Genomic DNA, 20057 nt, shown 5'->3' with positions numbered 1-20057 from the left:
GCCAGGGCCACTCCCCCCAGGCGGAGCTGCTGTCTGTGGTGTCTGTCACGTGTGAAGCCCCGGGAGGGCCTTTGTCTGCGCCTGGCTTTGCCGCTGATCTGCTGCCCCCACCCCGGCCCCATTATGAAGGGAAAAGCGCTTCCAAAAAAGTTGAGCCTGTCACGGTGATGGATAACCTAAATGGACTCTCCCCGCTCACGAACAGATGTCGACGCTGAACTCTGTCAGAAATAATTAAACACCTTTCACACTGAAAAGCAGCAGGCAGGGCGCGGCTGCTGCACCGACACCGCCAGCCACGAGGGGGCTGCCCCGCCAGAGGGGCTGCCGAGACCCCCGCCCTGGATAACCCGGGCCACTTACAGGGTCGAGAGAGGAGAGGGACCAAACAGGGAAGAGGACACATCCCCCACTGTGCATTCCCTCCAGGCAGGGCAGTACAGAGATGTCTTCTTTCTGGTCTGTGCCACCAGCAACTGCCCCCGGTGGCCGGGGCCCAGAAGGGGGTTCAGCCAGCAGCCGGCGAGGGGCCCTCCTACCAGGACAGTTATGCCTGGGCTCTCTCTCCAGACCTCTGTTTCCTCAGCTGACAATGAGTGGGTGGGACTAGTTCTTGAGCGTTCCTTCCAATCCAAGATTCTGTGATCCCCACTTCACTGGCCCAGGAGCCATGTGGGAGGGGATGGGGGCCCTTGGAGGTGCAGACCCCAAACCCAGGGTGAGCCAGCAGGGGGAGCAGCTCAGATCCTTCTCAGGTGCCCATTCTGGGGATGGGACATGAACTCATTTTCTCCCATCCCTGAATGGAGGAGCCGCTGGGCTGGGGCTGATGCCCTCTGTGCCCTGGGGGGATAGAGACGCTCCCCTGCCCTTTGGCCGGGTGTTCTAGGTCTCCAGGGCAGACAGCAAGGCCAGCAAGGAGTAATGTGGTACATCTGTGTGCACACATGACTCCAGGGACAGCCAGACGGGGTCAAGTGGTGACCCTGCCACACCTACCTGTCAGGTGGCTTTACCTGTCTGTGACCCACTTCCTCTTCCATAAAATGGGCTAACAAATGCTCCCCTGGCCAGGCTGCTGGGAGGATCCAGAGAGAATATGTGTGCACCACGCTTAGCAGAACGCCTGGCCCATGTTAACTGCCTATAAGTGGCAGCTCCATGAGGATGGCTGTGGAGCTCATTCATTCATTCATTCCCCCGCTCATTCACAAATCTTTTCCACATGTGCCTTCATGCCGGGCCCTGTTCCCCGCACTGATGCTATGCTGGCGAACAGGCCAGACTTGGGTGTGACTGCCACCGTTGGGCTGCTGGCCGCTGGCTTGGGGTGACATGGACAGACAGACCGACACACAGGCAGCTGCACAGCTGGGCTCCTGGGCCGGGAAGTCTGGAGAAGCTCTGCCCTACGTGTCCTCAGGTGTCCCCAGGTGCGCCGTGTCCGCAGCCTGAAATGGTCCAGAGACACCAACCTTGCTTGAAGGGCGGAAGCCACTCCCATAACAATAGCCCCATTAAACATAACCCTGCGTGGGCCGGCCCACCCTGTTTCCTTGCCTTTTGCAGAAACTTCCTCGGGGCTCTCCAGGCAGGGTCCAGACACCCCCACTTGCCCAGGCAGCCCTCCCTGGGGCCCTGGCTAACAGCGCTTCCTCCGGTTCTCAACCAGCCACTCATGCACAGCCACACAAAGCAGACGGTACATCCTTCTGCCCAGAGATGGAGAGTGAGTGCCCCCAAAAGCTTATGGCCGATGACAATGGCGAAAGACTGGATGCCACTGATGAAGAGATGGCTCAAGTACACATTAGGAGACCTTGAAAACCATGGCTTTGATCTGTACTTATTGACACTTTAATAACATATTGTTGGGCAAAAGAGTCCATGCCACGGGCCCCGCCTGGAGAGAAGCACCCGAGCATCTCTGAGGGTCTGCACAATGCCTACAGACATTCGGCAGGAGGGCCCCACAAATGGTAGCAGTGGTGATCTTTGGGGCGGGGGGGTGGGGGGTGGAGCTGATTTTCCTTTCTCTGATGCTCTTTTCTATATGGTTTGCATTTTTTTCAATGAGTAGATGCAGCTTTTCCAAAACCAGTAAGGCTATTTTTTTTAATGTTTTTAAAAGATGGAGATCCTGGGTTCTTCCCCAGGTGTTCATCCCAGTGTTCGACCTCCAGCTTTGAGCTCAGTTCTTCCTGATGTCTCACCAAACGCTTGCATGCTGCTGGCCAAGTCCGGTTTTGCATATTCAGCTTCCCTCAGGCATGAAGGTCAGGGCTGTGCCCCAGCAGCGAGGCCTGCTGACTTCCGGAGCCTGGATCTTTATTATAAAGTCTATGTTATAATTAGAGACCCAACATCCATTTTAGAAGGGGGCTTGCCCAAGCATCTGTTGGGGGGGGGGGTCTCCACATTCCCCTCCCGCCCCCACCCTCAGAACACCCGCCCTTCCCCCCACAGTCCTTGTCTCTCTACACCGCCAATACCCACCAACATTACATAGTCGTTCAGTCACTAAAGTATGAACAAATTGACTATATTTTCATTTGGCTTTTGGTTTCAGCCCCACTGCTTTAGAATAATGGCCCAAGCTATTAAGCTAACAGTTTGATTTACAAGCTTTTGTGCTCTGAACGCTGGGATCAGACTCCTCTGTTCGTGGAAGACTAACCCTGCTTCGGGTCTCCTGGGCCCCTGGCTCCCTAATAGAACAGGAGATGGAGGGAAAAAAATATATCTCAGCAGCCAGCCAAGCAGTGACACCCAGAGATGCAGCTGATTAGTGAAAGCTGCTGAATCTAAGAAAAGGATTTTCTTTCCCACCTTTAAGCTCTCTTACAAATCATAGCTGGCTGGAAAGTTAACTCTCTGCTACACCCCCCAAGCGGGCTCCTAGCCTGTCCACCCTGCCGCCTCTGCCTCTCCACAAGGCTTGTCTGGTTAAAATGAAGACGGGCCGACCCCCACAAAGGTGTATCCGACCCCAGGAAGGACAGATGCCAGATCTACGGCCCCTCCCAAGGGTCTCTGCACCAGTGATGTATTTTAAGAATCCTGTCGCTTCCTTGCATCGGAATAAGAATCATCTTATGTCACTGTGTAGGGCACCAAGTGCAGGAATGGAATGTGTCACATGCGGAAATAGGGCAATGGGAAGAATGATTCAGAGGCCCTGATGGAGTTGACACTTCCTCTGTAAATACAGATACCCCCCATTCTACATGGATCAGTATGCCGACGAGCTGACTTGCTACAGGGATGAAAGCAGGAGCTTGGCCGGGCGCAGTGGCTCATGCCTGCAATCCCAGCACTTTGGGAGGCTGAGGCGGGTGGATCACCTGAGGTCAGGAGTGTGAGACCAGCCTGGTCAACATGGTGAAACTCTGTTTCTACTAAAAATGCAAAAATTAGCCAGGCGTGATGGCAGGCACCTGTAATCACAGCTACTCGGTGGGGCTGAGGCAGAAGAATCGCTTGAGCCACGGAGGTGGAGGTTGCAGTGAGCAGAGATTGTGCCACTACACTCCAGCCTGGGTGACAGAGCAAGACTCTGTCTGAAAAAACAAACAAACAAACAAACAAAGCAGGAGCTTAATTGGTTTTACATAATCTGGCACCTCAGAGGTATAGAATTTTTAGGCACCTGCTCGTGAGGTGACATTGCTGCTCAAATACTGGCAAGCCACAAATAGCCAGAGCTGAAGTTCTGGGGCAGAGACAAAAGGAAAGGAGGTGTTCATGTATGTGGGGAGTGATGGGGGAATAGCGGCCAAGTTCCTAGAGCAGCACTCAGAGTCTGGGAGTGTCTGTGGTGGGGCCTGCAGAGGCCAACAGTGAAGTGATGACCGAAGCTGACACTTCCAACAGGACCAGTCCTACAACCTGGGAACCCCCAGCCTGGCTGCCCCCTTCATCCTTCCAGCTCCAGAGGCTTTTCTGTCTAATCCAGAAGGTTCTTCTCCCTGATTATATGCAAAAATATTTCAGTTTTTTGTTGAAAATCACCAGAATCGATGAGTAAGACAGCTGGTTTGGGCATCAGTTACATCTTTCTAATTTCTAGAGGCAGCAAGAGTCTCATGTTGAATTTTGGGAGTTGATGGAATTTGGGGGGTCCCCAATTTCTTCTTCCGACTTCTAGCTCATCTCCAGGAGAATAAATCTCCGATGATCTAGAGAGAACCCCACCAGCTTGGGAAGGAATTTGGGGAGAAGCATCTTCCTCAACATCTCCCTTGAAGCTTTTTTTTTTTTTTTTTTTGAGACAGGGTCTCACTCTGTTGCCCAGGCTGGGGTGCAGTGGTACAATTATGGCTCAATGCAGCCTCTACCTCCCAGTCTCAAGTGATTCTCCTACCCCAGCCTCCTAAGTAGCTGGGACTACAGGCGTGCAGCTAATTTTTAATTTTTTTTTTGGTAGAAACAGGGTCTCACTATGTTGCCCAGGTTCCTTCTGGTTTCTGAGTGTCCCCACTTGTCAGCCTCCATCCCCTGGCCCCAGCGAGGTTGGTGGGGTGGGGACCCAAAGCCACCTGACATGGTGCCATCTGATATGGGGCTGTCAGCAGGTTCTTGCCCATAAATGGCATCAGATGATTTCCTGGGATAAACTCAGGGTTCATTCAAACTGAACTCTGGCAAAAGTGCAGGTGAAATGGACCAAGATGCTGCAAACACAGCCTGACTGGCTACCCTCAGAAAGGGAAAGTGCATGGCGTCAGTGAACACATTTGGGGTAGGGGGAAAGTAAGACAATGGGGAGGTTTTATGAAGACCGACTCTGTCTTCTTCCCCTCCTCTCCTCAAAGAAGTCCTAGGAAATGATGCCTTAGGGTGGTGCAAAAAAAAAAAAAAGAAAAATGTGAGCAGTTTTACCAAAGTCCAGTGGCTGGGAGAGTGGGGGGAGAAGTTATCCTAAAGATAGAGTTCCCAGACAGCAGCAATGATAACATCAACAGCTCACACGTCCTGACTCCTTCTTGGGTGCCAGCCTGGGTGCCCTTCTTTTTTTTAAACTGTATTTTATTTTTTTAAGATGGAGTCTCACTCTGTTGCCCAGGCTGGAGTACAGTGGCACAATTTTGGCTCACTGCATCCACCTCCTGGGTTCAAGCAATTCTTCTGCCTCAGCCTCCTGAGTAGCTGGGATTACAGGCATCCGCCACCACGCCCGGCTAATTTTTGTATTTTTAGTAGAGACAGGGTTTTGCCATGTTGGCCAGGCTGGTCTCGAACTCCTGGCCTCCAGTGATCCGCCCACCTTGGCCTCCCAAAGTGCTGGGATTACAGGCATGAGCCACCACGCCCGGCCCAAGCCTGGGTGCTTTTGTGAGTTATCCCATTTCATGTCAATACTCTCAATAACCCCACATGGTAGAGATGAGTTGCCCTGTCTCTGAGGCAAGGAGGCTAAGGCTCAGAAGCTTAAAGTCACGTGCCCAAGGTTAATAGCTAGCATGTGGCCAGGTGGGGACTTGGACTCTGGCTGGCTGCCTCCAAGCCTCAGGCCCTGAAAGAGCTGATAAACACTAAAGACTTGCAACTGAGGTCGGGGGTCAGTGCAGGGCTAAATGCGGGGCCCGGGAAGGAAAGTGCAGGGCGGTCAGGAATGAGGGATTTTATGAGTGTCCAGAGTGTCGTGGCCGGGCCTGCTCCGGGTGATTTAAGCCCTGGCAATAAACCAAACTTCCCACTGCCCCAAAAGCCTCTAGACCTTGATAAAACCTCAGGCATCTTTTAAATTGCAGTTTGGCCCCAAGGCTAAAAAGGAAAGAGGCGGCTGATCCCGGATTCAGGCTTACTGCATTAAAAGTGGGAGGCTGAGGCTGAGCCCAGCAGGAGGGCTGGGTCTGTCTGTGGGCTGGGCAGCCATGCAGAGCGGCTCCAGGTCCCAGCCTGCCTCGTGCCCGCCCCAGGTCTGCATCTGTGAAGTGGGGACGGCAACAGAGAGGACCAAGTGCAATCATGCATGTGAAGCGCGTGGCACAGGCCTGGCTAGGGGACGGTCATGGAGCAACAAAGCCTCTGGGAGGGACGAGGCCCTGGAAGCTGCTCCTTTAGATGAGTTATTCGAAAACTTGGCTTTGCCTGGGATCCTCTGAGGAGATGTTTAAAATGCAGAGTCGAAGGCCCAGTGCGGTGGCTCATGCCTGTAATCTCCCAGCACTTTGGGAGGCCAAGGCGGGAGGATCACTTCAGCTCAGGAGTTCGAGACCAGCCTGGCCAATATGGCGAAACCCTGTCTCTAGCAAAAATACAAAACTTGGCTGGGCATGGTGGTGTGCTCCTGTAATCCCAGCTACCCGGCAGGCTGAGGCAGGAGAATTGCTTGAACCTGGGAGGTTGAGGTTGCTGTGAGCCGAGATCACGCCACTGCACTCCAGCCCAGGTGACAGGGTGAGACTCCATCTCAAAAAAAAAAAAAAAAAAAAAGCAGAGTCCAGGGCCTCTCCAGGACTCTGATCCAGTGGGTCTGGGACAGCCACCAAACCTGTATTTTCAGCAAGCAAGCTGCCCCAGCTCTCAGGGTCAGTGTCAACTCCACTCTTACAGTTACGTTCAAATATGTGTTTACTGTGGCAGGTGGATGTATTTTCATATGTTTGACATGAGGCATCATGGGGCTTTCAAAGGGAAATGTGCAGTTGGAGACCGCCTCTGTCTGTTAAACAGCCCTAAGGCTTATGAACTTCTGTCTTAGTCAGGCTGCTCTAACAAAATCCCATAGACTGGGGAGCTTAAACAGATGTTTATTTCTCCTAGATCTGGAGACTATAAGTCCAAGGTCAGGGTGCCAGCATGATCAGGTTCTGGTGAGGGTCCTCTTCCTGGCTTATAGCCAAGGCACCTTCTCACCGAGTCCTCACTTGCTGGAGAGAGAGAGAGGAAGCACACACTCTGGTGTCTCTTCTTATAAGGACGCTAATCCTATCATGGGGGCCTCACCCTCACGACCCCATTTAAACCTAATCAACTCCCCAAGAGCCTTATCTCCAATGCCATCACACTGGGGGTCAGGGATTCACATATGCATTTTGTTGGCTGAGCATGGTGGCTCCCACTTGTAATCCCAGAACTTTGCGAGGCTGAGGTGGGAGGATCATTTGAGGCCAGGAGTTCAAGACCAGCCTGGGCAACTAAGTGAGACTCTGTCTCTACAAACAAACAAACAAACAAACACCATATGTGAATTTTGGGTGGACACATTCAGTCCATAGCAAGCTCTTTTTCAAGTGCAGTGGAAATCTGCCTTCTACCTTCCACCTCCTCGTTGTGTTTCTTGCTTCTTGATCCCCATGGAATCACCTTCTCTCCCTTCTACATGACAGCCCTGCAAATTCCCAAAGTCAGATACCATTTCTTCATAGACAACCAGGGTCTCGATTGCACCCCAGGGCAGAGTTCTGAATGTTGGAAGGGGGAACCCCGCGTTGCAACAACAGTGGACGGCCCAGGCTCCACGGTCTCCACCAGTCCATGCTGCATTCTCTACCTTTATCCACATGCATGGAAGATTTGTCAAGCTGCACTGCATTTCTATATATTTTTAAATAAAATTGTGACTGAAGCTGTCTATCAACGCCACTTGAATCACTTAATACAAGAACCTCCGTGAAAATTCCCTGCTGGAGGGCAATTTCAGGAAGAAGCTTAGTACTTCTTGTACTACTAATAGTAGTAATAACAGTACAAGCCACCATGTCTTCAATGCCTACACTGTGTGCCAGGCACCATTCCAGGGGCTTGGCAATGACCCCACGGGATGGGTAGTATGACCCTTACTTTGCAGGTGAGAAACTGAGGCCCCTGGTCACACAGCTGGAAAGCGATAGGACCAGGATTGGAACTGAGCTCTGTGGAACTCAAAGCCCTATGTCCCTAATCATCGAGTGCACTGTCATGCCTTCTGTTGTGGAAAAAACATGCTCGACGTGATGGAATGTGCTCCGTTTGGCTTCATGTGGCAGAAATTGAGCAAGGGTTAGAATCTGTTTAAACCAGGGGCCTGAGAGTTGCTACACTTTTCTTCAGACTATGCTTTATGCAACCCTTATTTATTTATTTATTTTTTTTTTTGAGACAGGCTCTCACTCTGTCACCCAGGCTGGAGCACAGTGGCACAATCACAGCCTCAACTTCCTAGGCTCAGGTGATCCCCCACCTCAGCCTCCCAAGTAGTTGGGACTACAGGTGCACACCACCATGCCCGGCTAATTTTTTTTTATGTTTTGTAGAGATGGGGTTTTACCATATTGCCTAGGCTGGTCTTGAACTCCTGGGCTCAAGAGATCTGCCCGCCTTGGCCTCCCAAAGTGTTAGGATCCCAGGCATGAGCCACTATGCCCAGCCCTTAAATACCTTGTTTCACCTTGCGTGCAATCCGCCAGATACCTTCAAATCACTTGGAAGGAGACAGGGTACAAATACTGAAGAAAGTAAAACACTTCTTCCACTTAGAGTTTAAGCTGAGCAAAGCAGAGATCTTCAGGGTGCCTGAATCTTGGATGCATTCCTAAGGGCTGTGTTGCCTCATCCCCAGACTCCTGACCCACTCATCTGTCCATCCGTCCATCCATCTGTCCATTCATTCATCTATCCAACCATCTATCTATCCATCCATCTATGCATGCATCCATCCATCCATCCACCCACCCATCCATCCATCCATCCATCCATCCATCCATCCATCCATCCATCCATCTATCCCTCCATCCTCAGCCATCTGTCCATCTGTTTGTTCATCCAACCCTCCAGCCAAGATTTGTTTGGTGTCTACTGGGTGCCTCTAAAACTAGAGTTACCCCAAGACATTTGAAGGCCTCCTGTCTGCGGACATTTCCCTAGAACCATGCCCACAATATGGCATTAACATCTTTGCTATCTAGCTGAGGACACTTAGCTCTAATAGTCTTATTTGTGACTTGTCAGGCTTAGCCTCATCAACCACAGAAAGGTTCTGCTCCTTCTTAAAAGATACCCGAAAAAAATCCTTCCTGGTCATTATTCCAATAAGATAAAAGGGGAATAACAACACCAAACCTCGTTGCAGTACACTCCACCCCAATGGGCCGAGGACACCAAACATCTGAGTGTGTCCCCAGCTTCCCTGGCAGTAACGCAGAAGTTGTTCAACAGCCTATATTAATGAGCAATAAAGTACTGACGGGCACTGCATGGACGGCTCAGCAAAGGACTTAATTTGCAACCGAGCACAAAATCAAAGACTGTCAACCGAGGAACCATGTGGCTGGATAAGCACCTTGTGCTACCTGAGAAAGCACTGTCAGGTAAATTTCCAGAGAAAGTAATTAAGGAATCCCCATTGTCTAAATTCCGCAGTAAAATTTGGAGCTCTGGAATTTGATGCTCACCAGGGAGCTGGTGTCTCCTCCCAGCCCAATCCTTCATCAGAATGAACAGTGGAGGCTTAGGAAGGGATCAGCTGACGTGCCTCCCGCCCTTTCCCTAACACCCCCCCAGCCCTGTGTGGTCCTGCGTGTGTTGTCTTGTCAGAGAAGCAGAAAGCAGCAAATGAGATCTCCGCGTTGTGAGATGGGGGTGAGATTAATATACAAACATATAGACCTGAGATCTGGCAAGTGCCAATTAATATTTATCAAGCACCCACGGCGTACACGATACCGAGAATCAACATGCAAAACATACAGTCCCTGGCATCAGGCAATCTCCACTCCGAGTCACACTCAGGTTCCGCGCACAGATAGATGATCCGTGTGCTTGGAGGCACCTGCCCCGGTGGGAGAACCCACCAGGAGTTTAAGTTAATATTGATACAAGCGCCCTCTTCATACTGAGACAATGTAGGATTCTCAAGCAGGCATCGTCAGCACCCTGGCCTCCACTGGGGGAACCCTGATGAGACACTACCCCAGGTCTCTAGGGGCCGTCCCATTCACAAAGACACCTCAGCAGGGCCTCCGTCGGCACAGTCCCTTCACTAACTTCTTCTTAGTCTTCACGATAAAAGAAAAAGTCCTCCTCCCCACTGAAGATCAGGCTCTGCTGTGACCTCCCCTGGCCTGATATTTCTAAGCGGGGGTGGGCAGGTTGTGGCAGGACCCCTCCAGAAGAAAGAGCTGAGCAGCCTCCCATCATCTGGGTTCTGCAAAGAAAAGGGAGGGCCCCCTCCCCGGCGGCTCAGCTTGTCAGGGCCTTTGTTGACAACCCCATTGAAAGCGGCCTCACTGTCGCTGTGAAGTTTCCTCCATCTCCCATTCACTCCTTTCTCAGGCAGTTTTTGAAAGGTGAAAAGTCTGGAAAACACACACACACTCTCTCCCACCCCACCCCCCGAGCCCCATCACACAGAGGGAGAGGGGGGTGGCAGCTTGGGGGAGCCGGGCTGACGAGCCCCTCACCTGGCCCCGCGGTGCACCGCCTCCAATTAAATCAAAATGGTTTGTTTTTAATGGTCTTTTACACTGACAAGTGGGCGATCATTTTGGGCCCACGAGCTGTCAGGGAACTGAGGCAAATCCTCCGTTGATAATGCCCAATGCTTCCAATTAGGAGCCGAGGCCGCTCCTGGCGCGCTAACGATTCCCCAGCCAGCCCCCAGGCCCCTTTGGCGCTGGCTGTTTCTTCCGCCTCCTCCACCGCAAATTACTGACACAAAACGGAAGGCCCCGCGTCTCCTCCGCCACGCCAGGCCCGGGCCCTGTTGGGTTTAATGAGCCGATGGAAGTTTCGTGGCTCCGGCGCTAAATTCTTTTCTTGTTTGACAGCTGCTCGGCTAAGGCAAGTGTTGACCTTATAAAAGATTTAGTGTTTCTCATTATTTTCTGTCAAGCTTCACAAGCGATGGCGCGGCGGTTATCATTTGCATCCTGGGGTGTGTGTGTGCAGGGTGTGTGTTGGGTGTGTGTGTTGGACAGGGGCTCCAAGGTGCAGACGGGAAACGGGAAGGGGTCTTTCCCTCTCCCCAAGTTGTCCCTGGCCCCTGCACAGCAGCTGCCAGCGTGAGGTTCTTGCTGGGCCCAGGTGTTTCAAAGAGAAGGCAAGATGCAAGTCCAAGGTGATGGATGCTTCCACGGCTTCCTGGCCTCCCGGTGGAACCAGAGCCACCGCCGTGGGGGCACGGGAGGAAGCCCAGTGCGCACCGAAGTCGGTCGACTCTCAGAGCCTGCTGGGTCCCAGCACAGCCAGGGATGAGCGCTGGGCAGCAGGACAGTCCCAGCCAGACTCAAGGCTGAGGACGGTTTTAGGGTCAAGCTCAAGATTTAATCAGGGACCTCACTCTTGCCTCAAAACCCTGGTTAAGGCAGTTTCCCAAAAGCTTCCTCCTTCTGCTCTACACCCGGAGAACCGATTTTTTCCAAGTGGCTGGCATTATTCTCCCCAAGCTGACTATGGGAACTTTGTCAGTCCTTACTTTGTTCTGGCACCCCATGCAAATCGAGGCCACTTGGTAACTCACAAGGCTGCCGGGAGTCCATGCGGCACCTTCCCCAGCCCCTACCGGCCTCCTCATTTCTTTTCTTTCCATCTCTGCATCCTCCCCTTGCTCCGACTTACCCGCTGGCTACCCCAGGAACGGGTGACCTGAGGTTGCATAAAGAGTGACAGAGTTAAGGGCAGAGGAACGTGTAGATGTCTCCTCCCCCGGTTCTGAGTTTATAAGCATCACTGTTACCATGGGAGACTCCACATTGATCTTTTAGAGTGAAAACATGGCACTCCACCTCCCTCCCGTGTCCACGGCAGACCTTACTAATCAATCGTTGTGTACTTTTTTCACCTGCCTAGGTTCAGCCTTAGAATATTTTGTAGCAGAGGTTGGCCATCAGCTACCACCAGTCTATTAGAGCCAAGTAAAACGAAACAGTACTGCCATCCCTGCCTTAGAGAGGTCATGAAAATAAATTGCTATAGGTATTCCTAAAATTGCTTATCTTTTTATGCTACATTAAGATGATATTTATAGAAAAGGAAATAAAATATATAGCCCACTACATAAAAATAAATAAATTAGACTTCACCAAACTTTGAAAGCTTTTGTGCTTCAAACGATACTATGAAGAAAATAAAAAGACAACCAGCAGAATGGGAGAAAATATTTGTAAATCATATGTCTGACAAGAGACTTGTGTTGATGAATATATAAATTACTCTTATAAGCCAGTAATAAAATCCAGGTGTGGTGGCTCATGCCTGTAATCCCAGCACTTTGGGAGGCAGAGGCGGGAGGATCACCTGAGGTCAGGAGTTCAAGACTAGCCTGGCCAACGTGGTGAAACCCCATCTCTACTAAAAATATAAAAATCAGCCAGGCGTGGTGGCAGGCGCCTGTAATCCCAGCTACTCAGGAGGCTGAGGCAGGAGAATCACTTGAATCCAGGAGGCAGAAGTTGCAGTGAGCCGAGATTGCACCATTGCACTCCAGCCTGGGTGACAAGAGTGAAACTCTGTCTCAAATAAATAAATAAAAATAAGGACGGGTGTGATGGCTCACGCCTGTAATCCCAGCACTTTGGGAGGCCAAGGTGGGCAGATCACCTGAGGTCAGGAGTTCGAGACCAGCCTGACCTGCGTGGTGAAACCCCGTCTCTACTAAAAATATAAAAATTAGCCAGACGTGATGGCACGCACCTGTAATCCCAGTTACTCAGGAGGCTGAGGCAGGAGAATCACTTGAACCCAGGAGGCAGAGGTTGCAGTGAGCTGAGATTGTGCCATTGCACTCCAGCCTAGGTGACAGAGCAAGACGCTGTCTCAAAAAAAAAAAAAAATCAGTAATAAAAAGATAAATAACTCAATTTAAAAATGGGTGGCCGGGCGCGGTGGCTCACGCCTGTAATCTCAGCGCTTTGGGAGGCTGAGGTGGGTGGATCATGAGGTCAGGAGATCAAGACCATCCTGGCTAACACGGTGAAACGCCATCTCTACTAAAAATACAAAAAAATTAGCCAGGTGTGTTGGCAGGCATCTGTAGTCCCAGCTACTCGGGAGGCTGAGGCAGGAGAATGGCATGAACCCGGGAGGCGGAGGTTGCAGTGAGCCGAGATCGCGCCACTGCACTCCAGCCTGGGCGTCAGAGTGAGACTCTGTCTCGCAAAAAAAAAAAAAAAAAAAAGCAAAAGATAGGAATAGACATTTCTCCAAAGGAGATAAACAAATAAACACATGAAAAGATGCTCAACAACATCATGAGCCATCACGGAAACACAAATCAAAATCACAATGAGATGGGACTTCACTCCCCCTACAACGGCTAGAATAAAAATGACAGACAACAACAAGTGTTGGTGAGGATATGGAGAAATTGGAACACCCGTACGTGCTGGTGGGAATCAAAAATGGTGCAGCCAAGTTGGAAACACTTTGGCAGTTCTCCAAAAGACTAAACATAGAGCTCCCGTATCACCCAGAAATTCTACTCTTAGGTATACACCCAAGAGAAATGAAAACATACATCCACACAAAAACTGTACATGAATGTTCTAGAAGCATTACTCATAATAGTCAAAAATGGAAACAACCCAAGGTCCATCAACTGATGAATGGGTAACAAAAATGTGGTCTGTCCATACAAAGGAATACTATTCCCTGGAAAGGAATGAAGCGGTCCTCTGTGCTATAACGTGGATGAACCTTGAAAACATGATGCTAAGGGAATGAAAGCAGCCAGTCACAAAAGACCTCACATTGTATAATTCCATTTATATGAAGAGTCCAAAATAGGGAAAGCCACATCAACAGGAAATAGATTAGTGGTTGCCAGAGGCTAGGGAAGAGGAATACGAGTGACTGCTAATGGCTATAAAGTTTCTTTTGGGGGTGATGAAATGTTCTAAACTTAGAGTGTGGAGGTGGTTTGTACAATCCTAAGAACAGGCTAAAATTGGTGAGGTTTATGGTATGTGAATTATATCTCAATAAAGCTGTTTTTAAAAAGAGTCACTTTAAAAAATAGCCCAGTTGGATCAGATGAGTGATCATCGCCTAGATTCTGACTTTAGGGGCCAGAACAGGGTGATAATTGGCCACCAAGGTCTGGCCTCAGACGAGGGGAGTCTGCTGTGTCCTCCACTACCACTCTCATTCACCTGCAGCCTATTGAACTTACAAGCTGAAGAAGCTTAGGAGCTGACCTGAGGTTTATGGAAAGTTCACGCACACACCCCACCTTGGGACTGGTGTTACCCAATTATTTTGCTCCTAGCATCTAGCAAACAGCTTCATTGTTCAATTTTGATTTCAACTGCTGCTGACTGGCCTTCGCTAATCCTTGCGAATGACCTGGAGCCATTGGTATGGCTTCTCGAAGGAGCAAATCGATTCTCATTTTCAAAGGCACAAATGCCTAGCTTTCCTTCTGCTCCGGTAAGTCCCGCAGCCCTGCAGTCAGTCCATGGATGGAGCACAGCTCTGCATTCCAGTTGGGGCTCTGTCACTTAGTAGCTGGGTGTCCTTGGGCCGGTGTCGTACCCTTCCTGAGCTTCAGTCTCCTCCTTTGTCAAACGAATGGTCCCCCACCCCATCCCCTCAAGGTCGCTGCTCCTCCCCATTCCCCGGGCACGGTTCACCGAGAGTGGTGCCGGTGCCATTTGAGAACCTACATTAGACCTTGCAGGAAGGCAGGAAGTTTGTTTTCCAAGCGGAGCTTGGCTGTTCTTTGAAATCGCAGCATGTGTCAGCAGGGAGGGTCGGGTCCTGTGTCCTTGCTCATCTATTTTTGGACCACAGAGAAATGAGAGCCAGTGGCAGAATAACAATCTAGGGGACCAGATGTCTCAGGAGAGACTGTTACCCTTGTTAATTACTTAAACGACAACCTGCTACATCAGAGCTGAGGACCCAGCCTGCTCTCCCACGATGTCCTACATGAATCTGTGTTCTACCGGAGCCTCTGACCTCCAGCTGCCCTGAACTTGACAGGAATTACTGACCTGGGACTGATCCATAATTTTCAAGTGCCTCTCATTACAGGAGACAGCCTCTCAATCTTTTAAAGCAAAATCTCTCTCCCAGTCACCTGAGCAGTTGTCACTTAAAAACTAATCTAAAATCTCTATGCCTGTCATTATTATTATTTTTTTTTAGCTCTTTGGCAGATTTTATTTTTTTAAATCTGTTCCCCCCCCCCGCCCAAATCCTCCCTTTTGCCTTGTTAGTCTCCAGACCTGGCACTGGAAGCTTGGTGTTTAGTTAGGGGACCTTCGTGTGGCCAGTGCGTGGGGAGGGGGCGTCTGCTGGCTCAGCTGCCCTGGCAGTGGGACTGGGTCAGGGACCTGGACTCAGAAAGTGCTGTGGAAAAGCTGATTGACCTGTGAATTTGTACAGCGCCAGATTTGGTTTCTTCTGGCCATTGAGGTGCATGTACACACACACACACACACACACACACACACACACACACACACACACACACACCCTCCATGTGTCTCTGGGATGGGTTCGCAAGCAACAGCAAGGCATAACACTGGACAAGAGGCTCAAGACAAAACACACGGCTCCTGCCCTGCCCTCCCAACATGAAGAGCCCCAGGGCTGTGGCTGCCTGAACCCCCCACCTGTGGCAGAGGCGTCGGGTGCAGGCAGTAAGAAGGCAAGGAAAGAGGGAAGGGGAAGAAGGCAAAGGCAGCCCGCTTTTCAGCTTGTGGACCGGAGCCGTTCGACCCAGCAGAAGGCTGGTGCCGCCTCGCAAGGAGGAACGGCCAACGCCTCATCTCCAGGTAGAGCCTCTGCATCTTGGATATTTTCTCAGGCATGGAGGTGAATTTACGCCCCCATGAAGCTGGATAAGCCCAACTGGAGGGGCCATCGGGAAGTCACATACGTAAGCCAACGTCACCCACCACTGGCGGCTACGGTTCCTATGGCAAAACTTTGTATTCAAATTTGGAATCCTGTCCACATCTCCAATAAGGGAAACTCATAAAACAGAGTTATTCTTTCTAAACTGTGTGTGGCACGAGGAGGCCCTCCCTCACCCCAGGTCACCTCCCACAAACGCAGTTTGAACCCACATTTGTGTTTTCATATGAAAAAGAGGAAAAGGCAATAGTCCCATAGAAATAAAACTGAAATCCTCTCTGCTTCCCTCCCTGGGCTCACTCTCCTCCCTCCCAGAGGCAGAGCCTGGCGTGACCTCTGAGAACATTCTTTTCCTTCCGCCCCTTTCTGTCTAAGCAGATTCACACATATGCTGGAGCTAAACAGGGAAGCGTTTTGTATGTTTTTTATTTTTTTCATATCAAGGAAATCATGCTTAGGTTCCATTCTGTAAATGTTTTTTCATGCAATGTTGGGTTTTTGAGATTCATGCACATTGGTTCTGATAGACCTGGAACAACGCTGTCTAATATAACTTTCTGATAAAAATGTTCTACATCCACCTGTCCACTGCAGTAGCCACTGGCCACTCAGGGCCATTGAGCACTTGTCTTTGTTGTTGTTTTTGTTGTTGTTGTTGTTGTTTTATTTTATTTTTATTTTTTGAGACAGAGTCTCGCTCAGTCTCCCAGGCTGGAGTGCAGTGGCACAATCTCAGCTCACTGCAACCTCTGCCTCCCAGGTTCAAGCGATTCTCCTGCCTCAGCCTCCTGAGTAGCTGGGATTGCAGACACGCACCACCACACCCAGCTAATTTTTGTATTTTTAGTAGAGACAGGGTTTCATCATGTTGGTCAGGATGGTCTCAAACTCCTGACCTCGTGATCTGCCTGCCTCAGCCTCCCAAAGTGCTGGGATTACAGGTGTGAGCCACCCCACCTGGCCGCAATTGGGGGTTTTTTGGCTTTTTTTGGTTTTGTTTTTAGAGACAGCACCTCACTCTGTCACCTAGGCTGGAGTGCAGGGGTAAGATCATGGCTCACTGCAGCCTCCACCTCCTGGGCTCAAGCAATCCTCCCCCTCAATCTCTTGAGTACCTGGGACCACAGGTGGATGCAACCATGCCCTGCTAAAATTTTTTCTGTAGAGACGGGGTCTTGCTATGTTGTCCAGGCTGCTCTCGAACTTCGAGTTTAAGCGATTCTCCCGCCTCAGCCTCCCAAAAAGCTGCAGTTACAAGTGTGAGCCGCTGCACCCGGCCTATTGAGCACTTGGTATGTGGTTGGTGCAACTGAGGAACTAAGTTTCAGATTTTGTTTAATTTTAGTCCACTGACATTGAAAGAGCTGCATGTGGCTGGGGGCTGCCATGTTGGGTGGGGCCTGCCATGTTGGGTGGGGCCTCTCTGGAGTGTCCACTGTAGTGGATGCAAGGTGTTCCACCGTCTGAATTCACCACCCTTCATCCGAGCAGGCCCCACTGATGGACATGCAGTTGTTCCCGGTATTTATTGACATGGTACTACCGTGAGGATTCCTCATGCACATCTCTTAGTGGACATTTTTGAGAATTTCTGCAGGGCATGTATGTAAACGTGGACTCGTTGGTTCGTAGGGTGTACACGTGGCCAGCCTTTCTGGCTATGCCGAGTCTCTCTAAAGAGGTTGTACGGATGAACACACTCGCTGGTAGTGCATGGAAGTTCCCGTTTCTCATGTCAGACTCATTCCCGTTATTACCAATCTGATGTGTGTGGAATGCTTATTCTCTTGCTTAATGTGCTATTCCCTGATGATGCGCTGGGTTGAGCATACTGTCCTGTTTTTTGGCCACTCAGATTTCCCCTCTGGAAACCACCTGTTCCTTTCTTCTGCCCTTTCTTCAGCTGTGGGACCCCAGCACCAGCTACTCTTTCTCTTTGAGTATCTGCTTGTGTGCTATTTCCTCAGGGAAGCTTTCTCTGGCCTCAATCAGAGTTGGAGTCTCGGTATCATAAGCTCTTACAGAACCTGGTACTTCTTTTCATACACAATTCTAATTGAAGAATTCGTTGTGTGATTTTATTTTTATTAGTAGTTTCTCACTCTATCTCAGGGACTAGCCCCATCTCTGATACACAGTGGATGGTCAATAAATAAGCATTGAATAAAATCATGAATACACAAATACAAGGACAAGGGCCACATCTTAGCCCCAACCCAGGTCCCATGGACATCTTCTCTAGGATAGCACCAGTTCATTCCACATGAGGATTTTTTCATTGAAAGTAGAACAGATTTTTCAAGCAAGAATACAAAGCAAAACCTCAATAAATACCAAAGGGTCTGACTTGTGAGGATTACTTTAGCACCAAAGAAATTGAATTAGAAATCAGTAACAAACCTAACTGATAAAATTGCCTGGAAATGTAAAATCACGCTTATAAATAACTTAGCGATTAAAGGAGAAATCCAAACAGAAATTAGATAGAAATTAGATTAAAAGAGAACTGAGCAAAAACAAATATACTCAAAACTTGTGAGATGAGCTAAAAGAGAATTTAGAGGGAACACAGTTGCTAATGCTGTGTTATATAAATGCTAATATTGGAGAAAAAAAGAAAGATGAAAGGTAATTAGCTAAGCCAACGACTCTAGATGCTAGAAAAAGACAACAGAGTAAACATTAGTGAAATGTCAAAGGTACAATTAAGGATATCAATCAAATGACAAGTTGGTTCATTGCAAGTGGATTGGAAAAGCACAGATGCTTTCAAATGAGTTAGAAAATGGGGCCCACCGCTCTAGATGCGGGAAGCAAAGTGAGACCTCCGTTCAGGGACTGCGGTGCTGAGGAAGGGGCCTGCTGTCTGGCGGCTGGTCTCAGCTCTGCCCAGGACTCACGGGAGACCTGGGAGGGTCATTTCTCACCTTCGGGCCTTGGGTTTTCCATCTGTAGTATGGGAGAGTTAGATTCGATATCACTAAGGTCTCTTCCAAACCTAACTCTCTGGGAATATTTTATTCTGATCCAGTAGCAGGGAGGAAAAGGATGTTATCCCAGGAGGGAACTATGATTCCTAGGCACATGGAGTAGAAATCTCTTCTAGGATCTAGTAGCTGCTCATCTCCCCTGCCACATCCTGCTGCCCATAACAGCAATGGCTCGCTTTCATTTCCTGGAATTCACCCCCATTCCTCCTTTGCCCCTGGCTTGCTCCTTCATCCTCCCCAGAGAGCCCTTCCTGAGCCCCAGATGGAGGTAGATCTCCCCAGTCCACAATCTTATTAAATAGCTCTTGTCGGCCGGGCGCTGTGGCTCACGCCTGTAATCCCAGCACTTTGGGAGGCCGAGGCGAGTGGCTCACCTGAGGTCAGGAGTTCCAGACCAGCCTGGCTAACATGGTAAAACCCCGTCTCTACTAAAAATATAAAAAATTAGCTGGGCGTGGTGGCAGACACCTGTAATCCCAGCTACTCGGGAGGCTGAGGAAGGAGGATCACTTGAACCCAGGAGGCAGAGTTTGCAGTGAGCTGAGATCACACCACTGCACTCCAGCCTGGGCAACGAGAATGAAACCCCTTCTTAAAAAAAAAAAGAAAATAGCTCTTGTCTAAATGTCACAAACAATCACATGTACAGTGTGTTTAGTGACCGCTTCCCAAGATGTCTCCCTGGGTCCATGTGGGCTCTGCCTTCCTGGCAGGTGTGTTTCCAGGGCACTGCATGGCAGCGCTCTGTCCTTATTTCTGCGATGCCATTTAGATTTGTGCAATGCTCCCCATTCTAACAGGACCAGCTCCTTCGCCAACCGGGATAAAGCCTCCCGCCCGCCCGGCTCCCAGGGCTGCTGGCGGCTGTGGCACTTGCCTCTTATTTACCTGCATTGACCTTAGAGCAGCTCAGAGCTCCATTCAGCAAAGCTGTCTCCTGCCAAAGCCGTTACAATTTCTTAGCTCCAGGCAGAGACAGACCGCAGATGGCTTAATTTAGAAGCATCTCAGAAGGAATTCCTTGCTCCATAGCTCTTCATCCTTTGACTCCAGGGGTCCACAGGGTCGTGACCACACAAGGGCTTGAGGCCTGACTTGTAGTCAGGCTCCTCATGTGTGGCTGGGCTGTTTGGAGAGGGGGGAGTGTGCATGTGCGGCAGAGCCATGACCTTGCAGCCAGCGACTTTTGCTTCATGGACTCCATGAGCATTTAATAAGAGGCAATGGAGCTCGTGACGAAGGGCTTGGGGACTTGAGTCTTGCAGCCCTGGGTTCAATCGCTGA

The 20057-nt window shown here is 50.1% G+C and overlaps 2 protein-coding genes across 5 annotated transcripts in view; one reads left to right on the top strand and one right to left on the bottom strand.

Moving 5' to 3' along the window:
• DDX31 (DEAD-box helicase 31) overlaps positions 1-20057 on the bottom strand; it is a 141663-nt gene that overhangs the window by 17297 nt on the left and 104309 nt on the right. For 2 of the 4 annotated variants that reach the window (XM_024345947.3, XM_054659226.2), the window contains exon 20: positions 1835-2326. The exons of the other annotated variants lie outside the window; for them this stretch is intronic. In XM_024345947.3, coding sequence (XP_024201715.1) covers positions 2278-2326 — 49 coding nt within the window. In that variant the 3' untranslated portion in view covers positions 1835-2277. Of the gene's footprint in view, positions 1-1834; positions 2327-20057 lie in introns of those variants that run through there. 4 annotated transcript variants of the gene reach the window in all.
• CFAP77 (cilia and flagella associated protein 77) overlaps positions 1-20057 on the top strand; it is a 161634-nt gene that overhangs the window by 134585 nt on the left and 6992 nt on the right. The gene's annotated exons all lie outside the window — the stretch shown is intronic.

The sequence above is a fragment of the Pan troglodytes genome, chromosome 11, assembly GCF_028858775.2.
Source record: "Pan troglodytes isolate AG18354 chromosome 11, NHGRI_mPanTro3-v2.0_pri, whole genome shotgun sequence".
NCBI classification, from domain to species: Eukaryota; Metazoa; Chordata; class Mammalia; order Primates; family Hominidae; genus Pan; species Pan troglodytes.
Note: the sequence above shows the minus strand (reverse complement) of the source record. Positions and strands in the feature narration are given on the sequence as shown.